The sequence below is a fragment of the Rhinatrema bivittatum genome, chromosome 7 (assembly GCF_901001135.1).
Source record: "Rhinatrema bivittatum chromosome 7, aRhiBiv1.1, whole genome shotgun sequence".
Taxonomy (NCBI): Eukaryota; Metazoa; Chordata; class Amphibia; order Gymnophiona; family Rhinatrematidae; genus Rhinatrema; species Rhinatrema bivittatum.
This window is the reverse complement of record NC_042621.1, coordinates 292,268,354-292,286,795: the sequence shown is the minus strand read 5'-3', so window position 1 is coordinate 292,286,795 and position 18,442 is coordinate 292,268,354. Positions and strand designations below refer to the sequence as shown.

The following is an 18,442-nucleotide window of genomic DNA, read 5'->3' as shown; positions in this document are numbered from 1 at the left end:
ATTAGCGGGACTAGTGGTGGGGGTCAGAGCGGGGCACCCCTCGGCATGCATTGAAGTAACGCTGCGTGAGCCACGGGAACGTGCGGAAAAAGCTGCTGTGCCAAAGGGGAAGGCAGGTTGCGGCCCACGCGGACAACGCGCACTGCTTAACGCTGATTTATCAAAGGTGCGCGCTGCCGATTCATTTCCGCCGTCTCGACAACGTTCAGCTTAAACCGGGAGGAGAGCAGAGAGAAGGCGAGCACTTACGGAGTAAAAATTCAGGGACAACTGGCTCTCGAAGGACCCTGAGCTGCCGTTCTTAACGTGCACGGTTGCAACTCTAAAAGAGGGAGAAACCCGTGTATGACTAAAAGATACAACAGTGAGGACAGGAGCAGTCATGCACAAGCGTCCCTGCCGCCGGCTCCGCCAGGCAGGCTTACCTCTGGTCAAAGGCGGCGTGGTTTAGCAGGTAGTTAGCGCTGTACGCGCAGCTGAAGGAATAGTTCACCGGCTGGTTCTTCACGATGAGGGTGCTGTCATTGGAAACGATGGAGTTGTAGAAGTGATAAACCGGATTCTTGAACTGCAAGGGGGAAAGAGACAGCCAGTCCCCTGTTACTCCTCTGCAAAACGCCACAATGCAAGAGAACGTTTTTTTTTTTTATTAAAGAAATCTTTCGGTGTCACAGCATGCTAGGAGACGGATTTGCAAACACAACAATGGCCCTTGGTCTCCGTATGACTTCCTGGGGCTGCCAGCACTTGAGGCTGATTTTATAAAAGCCTCTGTAGGGCTAATGTCTGTGGGGCAGTTTGTAGCACGGACTTTAGCCCAGATTTTCAAAGTGGACTCATGCAGGCAAGTCTGCTTTCACAATAGGTGGGCTGTGCCGGCGCGCACACAGGCGCACGCGCAGAAAGCAGCGCCCGCTCACCGTGGGGCGGAACGTTCGGCCTGTACCTTCACGCGTTTACTTTGAAAATCAAAAGTACGTGCGTAAATGCTTTCCCTACCCCAGTTCCACCCTGCAAAATAGGTTCTGGTGCACTTTTACATGCATAACCCTCTAATCGATGTTCAAAGCACCATTTAAGTGTGAAAGTCACTTTGAACATCAGGACCTAAATTGTGAGATATTTTACTTTCAGACTAGCAGCCTAATAATTTTAAATACAATAGACCAGGGGAGTCTCATAATCTGCGTTTATAAAGGTGCCTGCAGCTTGTCTTTTTATTTTTAATTTAAAATAAACTTTGAAAAATCTGTCTCCCCCCCCCCATGGCAGTTGCTGTGTTGTAGAACAGAGCCATGTGTGAGACACCCACCTCTTCCTGGAAGGTAAGAACCAGAAGGAGAAAACCAGAATCTTTGTAGGCCGGTGATAACTTTTCATGCACCAGCGGAAAGAGTGTTGCAGCACAGGAGCTTTCAAGACAAGATAGCTCCTTTCCTCATAGGCCCCCGTCTTCAGAGATATCGCTGCCCTACAAAGATTCCAGCTTTCTCCAGGGCCATTCTGGCTTCAAGAACTTGTCCACTACAAGGGGACTGCCAGAATTTCAACAGAAAGCGAGACTGCAGGCAACTCTGCTGGTGGTACGCACGCCAATGAATTCTGGGGCCCGTTTTCTACCAAATAAACTTTTTTAAAAGAATGCCTTTACGTGCACGATTTTCACAATGACCACATAAACCTCGGTGAACTGAAAGGTCCGCCACTGCGGTGGTTGGAAATACAACTTATGCTATTTATTGTCAAACCCTGTGCATGCCAACTATTTCTGCTTCTTGCTCATTTAAAAACATAAGGCATGCTTCTCCAGTCCAAACATTTGATTGGTCGAATAGCGCCCCCTGCTTTTTATGTATTTATAGGGTTCCCAATAATCAAAGTATAGGGTGCTCTTGGAACATTATAGGATGCTTAACCTTGATCTATGGCTAGCAGAAGTACCTTTACCTTGTCTAGGCTGCGTTTTTGTCTGCTGCACGTGTACAGAACCCATTGTGCGTGCTTCCATTTCATTCATGCCATGAGAATTGATTTTTACCTCTGACTGAGTTCCACAGTAGGATTTATTTCTTGGTGATAAATCGGGTATCACAAACTGATAGTAGCCAGCATCAAGGACCCCATTGTAGCAGATGCCCCCAAGGGCCAGTTGACTAACTTCCCATCCATACGGACATTCAGGAATTCTAGCGATTATAGATTTGGGATAACAGTGCACCATAATCACATCTGAAATAAATACATTTTACGGTGAGTCTAACATGGGGAACCTTTTCCTTCCAACTTAAACTGAAATCACAGCCCTATGAATGGATATTCCTCATTTTTAGTGTATAATCGCTATATTTTGAGTATTTTTCAGCAGGGAGGGATAGGCATGATTTACCACAAGGATTTTGCACATCATGGGCACAAATAACCAGGGAAAATTCTAACATTCTCACTGCGTATTAGTTTGAGCCCCTCCTGTTTTAACTCAGATTTGAATTAGGCATACCTGAGGCCAATAGTGAAAGCTGAGCTGGTACGAGTGGGAATCATAAAGCATTTCCCTGCAGATAATCCACAAAATCAGATTTGGGACAGATCACATACGGTGGTTCTGAGAAAGTCCAAAAAAACGTGCTTGCCAATGAGCAAAAGCATCTTAACTATTCCCACCACGTCTCTGGGTAATAGTGCACACACTGTTTACAGCGCACATATTCTTGGCCGCAGAGAAAAGTGGGTTGGGATTGGGTCGGGGGAGTGAAAGCAGACATGGAGATTGTATGATCGATTCTCACTGTGTATCTTCCAGTGCAGATTTGGTGCCTATTGTCATGCAGGTGCAAATAACATGGGTGCTATGTACCCGTGTTGTGTGCGCTCAGACCGCAGACTCCTTATTGCCCAGTTGCAAGATTCAGAGAAACTATTTATTAGACCTAATACTATGGATGAAGTTTTGTACTTCTTGAATGTGGCTTAGATTTTCCTCTGAATTCAAGTAAATTCTAAAATAAAGAGTTACAATTGAAGTTGTATTGTGAATTTGGAAAACATATGACTCGTCAGCATTTATTGGGTGCAGGCATTTATTTAAAGTGTGTGTGTGTGTGTGTGTGGGGGGGGGGGGGGTCCTGAAATCCAGTGCTCAAGAGCCACAAAGCAGTTGGGTGTTCAGGATTTCCACTGTGAATGCGCATGAGACCTATTTGCATGCACTGCCTACATTCCCATGCACCCATCTCTTGCGCATTCATTGTGGAAATCTGGAACGCCAGACTGGTTTGCAGCCATCTAGGACTGAGTTTGGGGACCCCCCCCTGAATGAAAGGAGGATACAGCAGCTGGAAACCATTTAGCACTGGGTTACCAGGCATAGGCAAGTCATTTCAGCTGAGGCTTCCAGCGCAGGCTTTCCAGAAACGATGACGAGGGTAGGGCAGCTTTTGAAAGAGCTCATTGGGCTTTACCTTCGTTGGGCGAGGACAGAAAACTGTGCACAGACGATGGATCTTCAAGCTGTAGAAACAGCAGGGCCACGTATGCAGGTACCTTTTGTCCGTATGAGCTTTAGTGAATTGGCATTTTGGTACAAAAGTACCTGTGCATCTTACTGCTGGGTGGTCAAATAATAATTGCCCCCGATAAGTAGAAGGGGAAAAAGTAGAAGGCAAGCTTAAAGCTTCTAATGAAGATATGCTTGGAAGTCAGTCCGGACATGCTTAACCTTGTTGAAGAAATATAATTAGGGCCTGAATTAAAAAAGCATTTACTCGAGTAAGTGAACTTCTGAAAATTGCTACGACAGTAGTTACATTTTCACGCATAAGTCCTTTTGAAAACTGCCCCCTTAATACGGTCTGTGCAAATAAACATCTGGGTTCCTTACTTGCTTACCTGTAAGGTGACTTCACCTGCTGGGCAAAAAAAAAAAAAAAAAAAGACCCACATTGCAATAATAAGTGCCCAATACTGTTGGGAACCTACTCACCTGCTTTATTTGGGAGGCACGGTGCTAGCGCAGAGGTTTCAGCGAAGATGGTCAGCAGATTAATGAAAATCATCACCATTGTCTTCCGATGCTCCGAGGGCGCCTCCGTCCTGGGTGAACAAAAAACATGAAAATAAAAAAAAAACAAAACAGAACAGGTGGAAAAATGTTGCTGAGTTTCAAGAAAATCTCTGACTCTGATATCTTATCAATGGGTCTACGTTCCAGCAATTCAACGCTGCATACATTCAGCTGCACTACAAGGTATGTCGGGTGTACGGACACTTTCTGCCACTCTATAGCTGATCCTGTAAACGCACTACACCTGCTGGCACTGCCCCCCCCCCCCCCCCAAGTCGAGAGTTCAAAAACTGCCCAAGCAATCCAAGCAGGTGTCTGTTCAGCCAGCGGACCAGATATGGCTTGCATTAATAGAAGTCTAATTTGCCCCCATCACCACCTTGGATTCCACCGTTATTAAAATCAGGAAAGCTTCACAGGGTATAACTTTAGATCCCAGTCGTGCAGGACGCGTCAGGTCAAGGGAGGATAGAACGGGGCCCGTCAGATGGTCATCGACCTCTACCCTTTCCCCGTGGTTTCTCTTCTGCTTCTGGGCTCTCGGTTCTCCTGGAGATGTTCCTCCTTTCCCCCCCTCAGATGCGAAGGAACCAGTCCCGTGGCACCCTGGCTATTTATAGGCTTCTCCTGTAAATGGAGCCCTTCTTCTGCAGGTGAATGCCAGGGAGCCGGTGTTAAGCAATGCGAAGACAGAGAAGGAGACACAAAGAGAGAGAGAGAGAGAGAGAGGGCGAGCCAGCATATTTTCATCCTGATCTCAGCAGTTCTAGGAAGGCTTTAAATTCAATAAGAAGAACTGAGGTGAGAGAGAAGGCAGGGAGTAAATGATGGGGAGATCAGAGAGAGAGAGAGAGAGAAAACACTCTCCACCCCCCTTCACACCTCTCGCTTACACAGGCCCCCTTCCATCCCATTGCCTTCTTATGCCAGTCCCGTTCCCACTCACAATTCTCAAGCACAATGAGCTTCCCTCTCGGCATCTCTGAGATACTTTAGATGACGCCTTGTAAAAAGAAAAAAAAAAAAAAAGTCACAATTCAGAAACAACCATAATTCCATCTAAAGCCCGTAGATCCTGTTCTTCATTCAGAAGATCTGTGACCACAGAATGACCGAAACCTTGGTGTCCTGGACCTTTCCACTTCTTAGGGTTGCCACCCTTCCAGGGTTTGGGGTTTTTATTTTTGGGGGAGGGGGGGGGGGGAGTTGTTTCGGAGTACAAATTACTAATAAAATCTGCTGGTGTGTGATTTTCTGCTTCTCCCTGCCAGGACTCTCCACTTTCCCCGTGATCCGCATTCTTCTCGCCCTCAAGCCCGGCAGGAGAACAGAAGTCCTAGGCTGCCTCTTCCTCTTCCTCGGCCTGGTTCCAGCCTGGAACTTATTCAGGGCCCGGCAGTCTTGGGGGGAGCTCCCGGCATCACGGCCAGAGGGGGAGGCAGTAAGGAAGAGCTGCTGTCCTCCCACTAGCAGAAAGAAGGGGGCAGAAAGAGTGTGAAAGACCCGGAGGGGAGAGCGAAAGGACCTGCGGGGAATGGAATGGGGTTTTTTTTTAGGTTCAAGCCACTGAAGCAGATTGAATTGCAATACTCACAGTCCACGTTGGTCCAGGGTCTGATTATCTGGCTTGTACAGCACTTCCAGTCATACAGACACAAATATTTATGTATTTAAAAATGTATATTCTGCTTGTGTCCATTGTTCAAACATCCCTAAGAAAAAACATACAAAACAAACCTGAATAAAATGCTAACAGATGAAAAAGGTTAACAAGAGCCCAGCAAATACATTTACTTTTGGGTAGAGGATTCCACAGTTGGGTCCTCTAATGCCTCCCTGGAGTCCCAGAATGCACCCCGTTGGAAGCCTTAAGAACCAATCCGGTCCTCCACGGAGGGGCTGCAGGTCTTGCCTTCGGGCTTGCTCAGTTCCAATTGGTTAGAGCCGCTCAGTGGCTGTTTGTGCACCAGGAAGTTGTTCCCAGTAACCAGGTAGCTCCTAGGCTTAGCCTGCCATGAAACCCAGCTTTGCCTGTCTCCTGTGCTCCTTTAATCCCTTTTCTCCCTCCTGTTCTCCCTTCTCTCACCTCTATCCCACCCCATGGTACTCATTTCCATGTCTTCTCTGTACTTGCCCCTCCTCTTATATTCCCTCATTCCCTTCTCCTTTCCATCTCTACTTCTCCCCTTCCTTGACACCCTATCATCTTCACTTTTCCTCCTCTCTTCCATCCATCACTACCTATTTACTTCTCTCCCTCTCCTCATATTTTTCATGTCTCAGCTACTCCTCTACTCCTATCTCCTGCTGTCTCTCCTTCCTCTCCCTTCTCTTATCTCTTCCTTCCCTTTTGTTGTCATTCTTCAATTTCTCTCTTCATCTGCTTCCTTTCCACTTCCCACCTTCCAAGGTGAAGTAGTGTCATAGATTGCTGTTCAGGCAGGGTTTCAGAGATGTAGGATCTATCTGTAGCCAAAGCAGAAGGTAGCTGTTGCCTAGAGCAGCGATTCTCAACCAGTGTGTCGCCAAGCACCGGCAGGTGTGTCGAGGCTCCCGGTGTCCCACTGCCCCGGTTGTGATTCCCCGTTCCCTGTCCCCACGGGCCAATGGCAAGCCTCCTCCATTCTTCTTGCCCCCGCGCAGGCCAATCGTAAGCCTCCTCCCTTCTACCTGCCAGTGGAAGTAGGAAGAAGGGAGAAAGCTTCTGATTGGCCAGTGAGGCAGGAAGAAGGGACATAGCATAGGCTGGGGGTGAGGGGTTGGGAGGAGTCACAGTGTCAAAGCGAGACCGCCACGGGAGCTCATTCCCATGGTGGTGAAGAGGAAACCCGACCCCCGATGAAGCAAGGCCGCCATGGGAGCTCATCCCCATGACAGTGAAGAGGAAACCCGACCCCCGATGAAGCAAGGCCACCATGGGATCCCATCCCTATGGTGGCGAAGAGGAAGCCTGACCCTAGCAAAGCATGGCTGCCAAGGGAGCTCATCCCTGTGGCGACGAAAAAGAAGTCCCACTGGAGTAAAGCCACAGCAGAACTGGAGCCCATCCCTGCAGCGAAGGAAGAAGAGGTTTGGCGGTGAGGCCCGGTGCATGCATGTGAGAATGGGAGTATGGGTGTGAATGGGAGCCTGGGTGAGGGCTGGTGCGTGTGTGAGTGTGAGTGTGAATGGGTGCCTGGGTGAGGGCTGGTGTGTGTGTGGGTGTGAATGGGTGCCTGGGTGAGGGCTGGTATGTGTGGGTGTGAATGGGTGTGTGCTGGTATGAATGGGTGCGAGAGCATTTGTGGGTGATTTTGAGCTTGTATATAAGAGAGAGCATGTGTGTGATTGAGAGAGAGACTGGTCAGGGAGGTGATGTGTTTCTGGGTGAGAGAGAGACTGGTCAGGAAGATGCCTGGTGTGTGCGTGAGTGACAGGTTGTGGGCCCTAAGAAGAGGATCGTGAGGACAGAGCTTCAGCAGCTGCTGCTGCTTCTGGTGAGTGCTTTTAGCCTGGACGAAAAAGGAGTAGGAGAGTTGCTGGAGAGGGTAAGTAAAAGTGGCTTTTAAAGTTTATTTTTCTTGATTGACTGCCATTTTAATTATTGGGTATTATGTAATCTGTCTGTTTTGAAATATGTGATTGGTATTTGGACAATTTAAAAATAATTTTTATGAATTTTTAATTGTTGGATGTTATTCTGTTCGTCAGCTGTTTTGAAACATTTATTAGTATAGTTTAACAATTATTTCTGCATGGGGTTCTATAGCAGCTCGGCTTATTCTGTTTTCCTAATAGGAAGTGTATTGGTGTTTAGGGCCTGGTTTAATATTTGTAGTGTTGCCTTTTCATAGGTTGGGTTGTTACTGGTGGAGTGCATGCCATAATGCAGGTGTAACTTTGTGCGGATTAGTTTGTGTGCATTATTGCAGATCCTGGGACTATGTTAGGTGCTATATTTGTTTCCATTTCTCCAGGTTTGCAGCCTTTTTGTGGTTTTCCATTCCAGTTTCTGTCTCCATATTTATAATTTGTGATCTTTCTGTACTTGGTGAAGGTCAGTTCTGGGTGTGTGACCGAGGTGAGGTATTTTACTAGCATGTAGGCATTTGTATCAATCTTATTTGTTGTGTTTTCTCAACAGGATGTGCATTAGTGGTAAATTACTGTCTTTTCATAAGGAAGGCTATTACGCCTGGTAGTTAAGGGATTTTGTTTTGCTTTTACTGAGATGTCATCAGAACCAGAATTTTATTTATTTAATTAATTGTATATTTAAAAATGTTTATATACCGCCTTTACAAACAAGTTGATCAAAACTATCTTTTTTGTATGGTGAGTTGTATGGGTAATGACCTAGTTCTGTTCTGACCCATTGTCGGGGGTCGAGGGGGTTTCCTGTGGATGCAGAGTGAATATTTACATATAGCCCCGTGATGGTCACATGTTCAGTGTGTCCTGGCCGAAAAAAGGTTGAGAACCACTGGCCTAGAGGGTGGGATGAGTAGGATCCCTTCTCCCCCCTCCTACCCCCCCCCCCCCCCACACACACACACAATGATTCTGGCAGCAAAAGGAATTAGAAGATTGGGATCCCTCACCCTTAACACCAAATGCAGGAACATCAGAGACTGGGGACCTAGAATGGAGAAAGCTGAAGCAGTGCCAGCAGACGTCCACCATGATTCAGGAGTGAGGATTTTGTGGGCTGAAAATGAATGCTTAATACCAGCAACAAAAAGAGAAAGATCTTTATTGAACTAAATGGGATATCCCAGGAGAGGGCAATTACACCAAGGAAATTCAAGAGCAGTCTCAGAGAATGTTATTGATACCATGGTTAAATAGGTCACCACCTATAATTTAAGAACATAAGAAATTGCCATGCTAGGTCAGACCAAGGGTCCATCAAGCCCAGCATCCTGTTTCCAACAGAGGCTAAACCAGGCCACAAGAACCTGGCAATTACCCAAACACTAAGAAGATCCCATGCTACTGATACAAATAATAGCAGAGGCTATTCCATAAGTAAACTTGATTAAGAGCAGTTAATGGACTTCTCCTCCAAGAACTTATCCAAACCTTTTTTAAACCCAGCTACATTAACTGCACTAACCACATCCTCTGGCAACAAATTTGAGAGGTTAATTGTGCGTTGAGTGAAAAAGAATATTCTCCATTTAGTCTTAAATGTGCTACTTGCTAACTTCTTGGAGAGCCCCCTAGTCCTTCTATTATCCGAAAGTGTAAATAACCGATTCACATGTACTCATTCAAGACCTCTCATGATTTTAAAGACCTCTATCATATCCCCCCTCAGCTGTCTCTTCTCCAAACTGAACAGCTCTAACCTCTTCAGCCTTTCCTCATAGGGGAGGTGTTCTGTCCCCTTTATCATTTTGGTCACCCTTCTCTGTATCTTCTCCAGTGCAACTATATCTTTTTTGAGATGCAGTAACAGAACTGTACACAGTACTCAAGGTGTGGTCTCACCATGGAGCGATACAGAGGCATTATGACATTTTCCGTTTCATTAACCATTCCCTTCCTAATAATTCCTAACATTCTGTTTGCTTTTTTGACTGCTGAAGCACACTGAGCTGACGATTTCAATGTATTATCCTCCATGATGCCAAGATCTTTTTCCTGGGTGGGAGCTTCTAATATGGAACCTAATATGGAACCTAACATCGTGTAACTACAGCAAGGGTTATTTTTCCCTATGTGTAACACCTTACACTTGTCCACATTAAATTTCATCTGCCATTTGGATGCCCAATCTTCCAGTCTCGCAAGGTCCTCCTGCAATGTATCACAATCCGCTTGTGATTTAACTACTCTGAATATCATTTTCCTAATTGATTGGCATTATCATGTTCTCATATATGCTAATAAGATTGGATACTTGTAAGTCGTGATTTCTTATAAATTGAGCCAGAAGGCAAAAACAAAACTCAGTGTTGAGCCTTAACATACTTTTTGACCTTTTACATACTTTTTGGCAGTTCAATATATATTCTAGCATTCAGCAGCCTTGGATGTTTTTACAAGTCTGACCAGTGCAATTTCATTGCTGTAATTATCTTTGTTTCTTCACTGTCAACAAACTAGTTTAGCTTCATAGGAAAACCTTTTCAAAGCACCCTTACAATCCCCCCTTTGTCATATTTAGTATGACAAAGGGAGGATTGCAGGCTTTGATGTCATTTCTTGTAATGGTCAGCTTTACTATGACCGAGTTTGGGAGATCTTTTTGAACATAAAGTGATCATGAGATCCAGTGCTGAGCAACTAAACATAAAGATTATGTTCCCCCTGATGCAGGGCTTCCCAAAATGCTAGCTGATGTTGGAGTTTGGGTTTGTATGTTTTGGAAATACATTTTTACCTATCAGTTTTGGGGAAGTGCCTCCTTTTTGGTTTATGTGTTATTTTTATTTGCATTTAAAATTCTTGAAAAATGTGTATCTTAGAGACTATTCACATCCTTTTGGAGATTGAGAGATCCGGGCTACCTCTTTGAGAGGTTGAGCACTTGTCCTAGTTTGCTGACACCCTCCAAACAACCACTAAAGTTTACATCTTGTGTTGCACTCACCACTGTTTCTTATGTATCCGATTCTTATGTATCCGATTTCCTAGAAGAAAATAATATCCTACACCCCACCCAATATGGTTTTCGTAAAGACCGCAGCACCAAAAAACTCCTACTCGCACTAACGGATACCGTTCTCAAAGGCATGGACCACGGACAATCATATTTACTCGCCCTTCTCGATATCTCAGCCGCGTTCGATACCGTAAATCATCAAATCCTCTTATCACGATTAGCAGAGATAGGCATCTCAAACACAGCCTTATCCTGGTTCTCCTCATACCTAGAACATCGCAAATACTTAGTCAAGCTCGACGATTTTGAATCCACACACATTCCCCTCACACAAGGGGTACCCCAAGGCTCCTCTCTATCCTCCACCCTCTTCAATATATACTTACTCCCTCTCTGCCACCTCCTCTCTAAACTAGGACTAAAATTCTTCCTGTACGCTGACGACGTACAAATACTTATTCCAATTCAAAAATCCATCAGCGAAACCCTTCAATACTGGGAAACATGCTTGACATCCATTAACTCTCTCCTCTCCAATCTCCATCTAGCACTTAACACATCGAAAACTGAAATCCTCATCCTAGCTAACCAACCCCTCAACTCAATCCACCAAATGATCCTCGACGCCTCACAATTTCACACACTACCGCCCAGTGTCAGAGATTTAGGAGTAACCCTAGACAATCAACTCTGCTTCAAATCCCACATTAAATCACTCCTAAAAGGAGGCTTCTACAAACTACAAATCCTCAAAAAACTTAAGCCCCTTCTCCACGCCCATGACTTCCGCACGGTTATGCAAACCACCATACTTACCAAACTTGACTATTGCAACTCCCTCCTCTTAGGACTCCCCGCCTCTACCATTAAACCACTCCAAATCCTCCAAAATGCCATGGCAAGAATCTTAACAAACACCAGAAAAACTGACCACATCACTCCCATACTCCAAGACCTCCATTGGCTCCCCATCACCTTCCGTTCCCAATATAAAACACTTACCATCCTCCACAACACACTACACAACAACAATTCACCCTGGCTTGAAGACATGCCACAATTCCGTCAATCTAACCGCCCCACCAGAAACTCCCTTGCTGGCACTCTCCAAACTCCCTCACTTAAAATTGGACACCTCACCGCCACTAGGGATAGAGCTTTCTCCATTGCGGGCCCTACCCTCTGGAATTCACTACCCGTCACACTCCGCTTAGAACCATCCCTGAGCCATTTCAAAAAAGGAATCAAGACCTGGCTCTTTAAACAAGCATACCCTAATTCCACCCAATCCTAGCCAATGTTTGCCCATTACTCACCTTAATCCCAACCTAGCCTATACCCTTACCTGATCCTTATCAACCACCCCAGAAACTTCCCCACCCCACACCCCCCCCTGCAACCTTCCCCCCCCCCACACCCCTCCCTCTGTAACCTCACTGTGTATCAAGTGCACAAGCCCCGCGCTACTGTAATCAAGTTCCACATGCTAAATGTGTCAAGTGCACATGCCATGTAACATTGTATATTAGTTCATTTGCATATATAACCCTAACCGAATGCAAATAGTTGTATCGCTGCTTGTTAAATATCCTCTCTTTTACTTGTGTACTCACCCAGTTATCCCCTCCCCTGTTCATTGTATTTTCCTTTCCTTCTCAGTTTTTTGTAAACCGACATGATGTGTCCTACGAATGCCGGTATAAAAAAAAGTTTTTAAATAAATAAATGTAATGTTTGACTGTTTCTTTCATTGGATTGTGAAATTTAATATAACATAATGATTTTGATTTAAATGATAAATATAAGAAAGTCCATTGAGACCAAAACAGTCAAAGCAGTTCTAAGTCGTGGATCATCAGGGTACAGATTAATAGTCTTATTGCAGGTGGGTGTGACCCTTCGCACACAAAAGTCTGCATTGGAAATAGGGAGTTGCAATGGGAAATACTGATATTAAGAATCATTTGCAGTTTTTGAAGGTTTGAGTTCAGAGTGATCCACCCACTTTGGGTCTTTTCCACCCAGGGGAAAGAAATGACCATTTGTCCTTTCTGGCACATCAGCCAGATCAATTTAAATGTTTGAGGGACGTAGATAGGCTTCCAAAACTTAACAGTAACTTTTTCTGAGGGTCATCACTAGTTAGAGAAAATTCAAGGCAGTAACATAATATTCTAGCTAATTCTATAAGGCTAGAACATATCTTAGGTAAATGGTGAAAAACACACACGCACAGTCCACCTGGGCTTACTAAGATTCAGCAGTTTCTCCCTTTTTGCAATATTTTTCACAACTGCTTAGCAAAGCAGATCTAAACAATCTTTCTTATGCATACCACACACCACCATTATACTTACATATACCCTTAAACAATTTACAATAAGTCCATAGTCAATCAAACAGACTCTTCCTGAACAGAGAACTTCTTCAGTTCTTGTCCTATTATTCATGGCCACCCCAGCAAGTAAGGGAACTTCCTGTTGAGGCTCTACCAGTTCTTTACTGGTTTCATTGGCTATTTGCTCTACTGTATAGGAGAGGTTTTTCACAAACTTTTAGTTCATAGACTCCGTGGTTGGGAATTAAGTAATGCATAGATTTGTGCCAATTGGAGGGATTTAATGGGGGTTGGTCATCTTTTCGCGCCACGATGGATAGCTAGATGACAAGTGGAAGCGGAAGTGTTCAGGGAAGCACTGAGACAACAATGGACGAGGAGTTGGAATGGTGTACCCAAAGGTGGCTTGGGAAGGGTCAGAAAATAGCCTTCTTTTTGAAAGCTCTTTTTGAGTAGGTTCCCTCCCTTGGTGGAAGATAGCTTAGGTGCAGAGAATCGGAATCCTTATGGTTAAGGAGTCTCTCCTTTGGGACTGGGTCCCCCTTTTATCTTGACATGGTGGACGGTTTGCTCATTCCTGCTGCTAGCACTGTTGGCTCCAACCTAGGTAAGGTATTACTGATTGTCCAACTTAAGGAGCTGAAAAGACAAGACTGAAGCATGTTTCTCCTATGCTGCTCCTGTTCTATTGCTAAGCCATTGCTTTCATAGCCCATAGGCCACAGGAGCAGCAGCACGGGTGACAGAAATATTTCCTGCTTGCCCCCTGCAGCTCTTCAGAAGTTAGAGCTGCCCCACCTGGCCATCCCCCAGATGCCTTCAAAAAGAGGACATATCTGGAAAAATCCTGGCTGTTTGGTAACTCTGCCATTAGTAGACAGGTTGCATTCCAACAGATAGGCTGGTATCTCTTTCTAGCTGTTATTCCAATTAATGCATAAAAAAACAATGATGATTCAGTGCCCTGACCTTGCCTTGAAACTGAATTATTCCCAAGCAGCAGGAAAAGCCATATGTAACAGAAGTCCGATCCTTTTAAAAACATCTACATCTGAAATAACCGACTTTTGAAGTGAAGAAGGTTAATAACTTTAATGCCTTATGTCACAACGAAGGATAATTCTTGTGCTGTCTTTTGAGAGAAAAGCACTGCATTAGTATCTCAGGGTGCCCGATATCTCTTTCCCTGTCAATGGTATGAAGTGCCAAGTGAGTTTAGGAGGCACTGATATTTGCCTCTAATTCAGCACAGGGTTGTTCAAGGATGCTTTGATTTGCATAAGAAGAACAAGTGAACAAAATGCATTTAAGACAAACAGTATTCGATACCTTCACTGATAAAATGTTAGGACTCTGAGAGGTTCTTATTTCTCCTAGTAATTACAGGGGGAAAAAAGAGAGCTCATTACATGACAAAGTAAACTGCAGAGACTCGTTACTGTCCACTGAAGTGATTGAGAAATTGCAGCAATCTCTGAACAGCTCCTAAAAGAGAGTAACTAAAGCCGTTCTACAGAACTTAGCATGCAAGGGCAGATCATCTTGCCCTCTTTCTTTTTCTCATGAAACAGTTTATGCAAACATCTTAAACGAGCACCATCATCAAACCCCTAAACAAGCGGGCTAAAGATAAAACTTGTGGGGAATGCCCGATGGCATTCAGTCCCCTCCCTCTAGCTGAAATGTGAAAGGACATTCTTATGGCCATGTTGGCAAACAAATCGAAAACCTTGCAATGACTTCCCCTTCAATCATTAATAAAGCATTTTGGGCTGGCGTGACAGCACGTAGAAGGCCTGGCTTCAATTCCAAGACCTTGATCCTGCTCCCTGGGGAGCAGGTGCTGGTGACACTGCCGAATGTTTCCTACAGTGGTGATAAAAAGGTAAGGAGCATGCACAAAGTAACACACATAGACCTCAGGCACAAATCCATCTTGCGTAGGCCAAGTGGCCAGAAAGTCAGATCACAGCTCTTGGGCTTTATATATTAGCAGCCTTTTATAAGAATCGTTGTTTCATCACTTGTTTCAGCAGTATGAGCCTTTTAAATTCCTCTCGACACCGCCCATGTAATCACATATTTCATGCCCACATTGTCATTTTATTTTTTTTAATTTATGGAAGCTCGCCCCGAGCCCGTCTCGGGGCGGGCAGGATAATGTGGGCCCAGGCCCACCGCGGGATAGGGCGGGCCCTAGGGAGGTCGGCGAGAGGGCAGCGGGGGGGGGGGGGGGGGGGGAGCAGGGACGCCGGGCTGTGGGCAGGGATTGGCTGCCGAAAGGTGTTGCCGGGCAACGCCCGGCTCCCCCCTCCCCTCGGGCAGTGCCGGCGAGGCAGCGCGCGCATAGGGAGCAAGGGACCAGGCACACGTGCGTGTGCAGGCGGACGGCGGTCTCACGGTTTCCCTCCCACCCACCCTTCGGCCTAGTTCTTGTTGGTTTTGGGGGTGTTGTCGCAGCAGGGGTGGCGGTTGGCCCGAGCCAGAATAGTTGATGTTTGTTAGTTAATGGGGGGTTTCAGCTGGAAGTGGACGGCGGTGACAACTGGGGCTGTTGTCGGCGATGGCGGCTCCTTGCCGGAAAGTGGCGGGAGACCCGGGGCCCTGACTCCTTGCAGGTTGGCGGCGGGAGTCCACCCGGGTTTGCTCCTTGCAGGCAGGTGGCGGGAGTATACACCCTGCGTGAGAGGCGGGGACATCGAGCCGGGTGGCTGGCGGCGGCTATCCTGCCGGAGGAGTGGCGGATGGTCAGGGGTGGAAGCTGAAACAGGGGAATGTTATAAGTGTTAATGTGTGCAGGCTCGGGCCTCTTTGTTAATAAAGCTGCGGCCTTATTTTACCCGAACAGTTGTGATGATGGTTATTTGGTATGTGAAAGGGTGTGGAAGGGAGCGAGTGTGGTCCTGGATGCCCATATTATTTGTAAGATTTATATGCTGCTTTATTGTTGAGTCAAAGTGGTTTACAGTTAAAAACATATATAATGGTCATAAGTACAATGACACAGGCAATCCTTATTGTCTAACACATTGCAACCATGAGGTCCATATTCAGACACAGTCTAGATAGCAAAGTTAGCCGGTTAAACTTATCTGGCTAATTTTGGATGTATATTCAATAATGCAGCCACATTATTGAATATAGCTGGCTAAATCAACTGGCTAACTGTAAATATTGGAGTTAGTTAACTTAGCCAGTAGCTCAACTCCTCCCAGTTACACCCCTGAAAAGTCCCTAATTTATCCAGCTAAATTCTAGCTTCCTAACTTATTAGCCGGCTAGAATTTAGCCATATAGCATAAGAACATAAGACTTGCCATACTGGGTCAGACCAAAGGTCCATCAAGCCCAGTATCCTGTTTCCAACAGTGAACAATCCAGGTCACAAGTACCTGGCAGAATCCCAAGGGGTAGAGAGACTCCAAGCTGCTTATCCCAAGAATAAGCAGTGAATTTTTGCAACTCTACCTTGATAATGGTTAATGGATTTTTCCTCCAGGAACTTGTCCAAATCTTTTTTAAATGCAGCTACATTAATAGCTTTCATCATATCCTCTGGCAAAGAATACCAGAGCTTAATTATGTGTTGAGTAAAAATATTTTCTCTTATTAGTTTTAAATGTCCTACCTAGTAACTTCATTGTGTTTCCCCTGGTCTTTGAACTTTTCAAAAGTGTAAACAATTGATTAACATTTACTTGTTCCATTCAACTCATTATTTTATAGACCTCTATCATATCTCCCCTCAGCTGTCTCTTCTCCATGTTGAAGAGTCCTAACCTATTTAGCCTTTCTTCATTGGGGAATTGTTCCACCCCCTTTATTATTTTGATTGGCCTTCTCTGTATCTTTTCTAATTCTGCTATATCTTTCTTGAGATGTGGTAACCAGAACTGCATACAATGCTCAAGATGAGGTCACACTATGGAGTAATACAGAGGCATTATGATATTCTCTATTTTATCCTCCATTCCTTTCCTAATTAACATTATATTTGCTTTCTTGGCTTCTGCTGCACACTGAGCAGAAGATTTCAGCATATTTTCAATGATGACACCTAGATCCTTTTCCTGAATGGTGACTCCCAATGTGGAACCTTGCATTATGTGGCTATAATTTGGGTTTCTCTTCCTTAAGTGCATCACTTAGCATTTGTCCACATAAAATTTCATTTGCCATTTGCATGCCCAGTCTCCCAATTTTGCAATGTCCTCTTGCAATTTCTCCCAATCTTCTTGTGATTTGACAACTTTGAATAATTTTGTATCATCAGCAAATTTAATCACATGACATTTTATTCCCATTTCCAGGTTGTTTATAAATATATTAAAAAGCAGTGGTCCCAGAATAGATCCCTGGGGCACTTCACTATTCACCTTTTTCCATTGGGAAAATTTACCATTTAGCTCTACTCCTCTGTTTTTTATCTTTTAACCAGATGGCAATCCACAATATGACACTGCTATCTATCCCATGACTTTTTAATTTCCAAAGAAGTCTCTGATGAGGTACTTTATCAAATGCTTTCTGGAAATCCAGATACACTATATCAACTGGCTTGCCTTTATCCACATGTTTATTTATGCCCTCAAAAAATGTAGCAAATTTGTGAGGCAAGACTTCCTTGGCTAAATAAGAACACAAGAACATGCCATACTGGGTCAGACCAAGGGACCATCAAGCCCAGCATCCTGTTTCCAACAGTGGCCAATCCAGGTCACAAGTACCTGGCAAGTACCCAAAAACTAAGTCTATTCCATGTTACTGTTGCTAGTAATAGCAGTGGCTATTCTCTAAGTCAACTTAAATAATAGCAGGTAATGGACTTCTCCTCCAAGAACTTATCCAATCCTTTTTTAAACACAGCTACTCTAACTACACTAACCACATTCTCTGGCAACAAATTCCAGAGTTTAATTGTGCGTTGAGTGAAAAAGAACTTTCTCTGATTAGTTTTAAATGTGCCACATGCTAACTTCATGGAGTGCCCCCTAGTCTTTCTACTATCCGAAAGAGTAAATAACCGATTCACATCTACCCGTTCTAGACCTCTCATGATTTTAAAAACCTCTATCATATCCCATGTTGACTGGGAGCCGGGCGCCGAAGGTGAGTAGGCCCGGTCGCAGGCCTGCCACGGGCAGGACACGCAACACTGAAATGTTGAAACATTAAGCAAATAATTTTCGGTAACTGTACCCTGAGGAAGGACTAATAAGTTCGAAGCACGGTCTTGCGCTGGGCTTAAGACAGGTGCTCAGCATAACTCAGACATTGCAGACCCATGATCCACCAATTTTTCTTTCCCACTACCTGCCAGCAAGGGTTTATGCTTAACTTCGGCTGAAGCAGTTAAGATGAGATACTGAATTTGTGACAAAAGGCAAGAAAATAAACCTTCTCCCTCCTCTGCTAAAATACTCTATGCAAAGTTTAGATTACTTAATTCGATCAC

At 44.8% G+C, this 18,442-nt stretch overlaps 1 protein-coding gene across 2 annotated transcripts in view; it reads right to left on the bottom strand.

Annotated features, from left to right (window-relative positions):
• The window catches only part of TECTB (tectorin beta), a 94,168-nt gene that overhangs the window by 16,124 nt on the left and 59,602 nt on the right, over positions 1-18,442 (bottom strand). The window contains exons 2-7 of one of the 2 annotated variants that reach the window (XM_029610378.1): positions 5,655-5,772; positions 5,007-5,063; positions 3,980-4,089; positions 2,039-2,229; positions 426-568; positions 250-322 (exon numbers count right to left, since the gene is read on the bottom strand). In XM_029610378.1, coding sequence (XP_029466238.1) covers positions 250-322; positions 426-568; positions 2,039-2,229; positions 3,980-4,058 — 486 coding nt within the window. In that variant the 5' untranslated portion in view covers positions 4,059-4,089; positions 5,007-5,063; positions 5,655-5,772. The remainder of the gene's footprint in view (positions 1-249; positions 323-425; positions 569-2,038; positions 2,230-3,979; positions 4,090-5,006; positions 5,064-5,654; positions 5,773-18,442) is intronic. The other variant, XM_029610379.1, reaches the window with a different exon arrangement.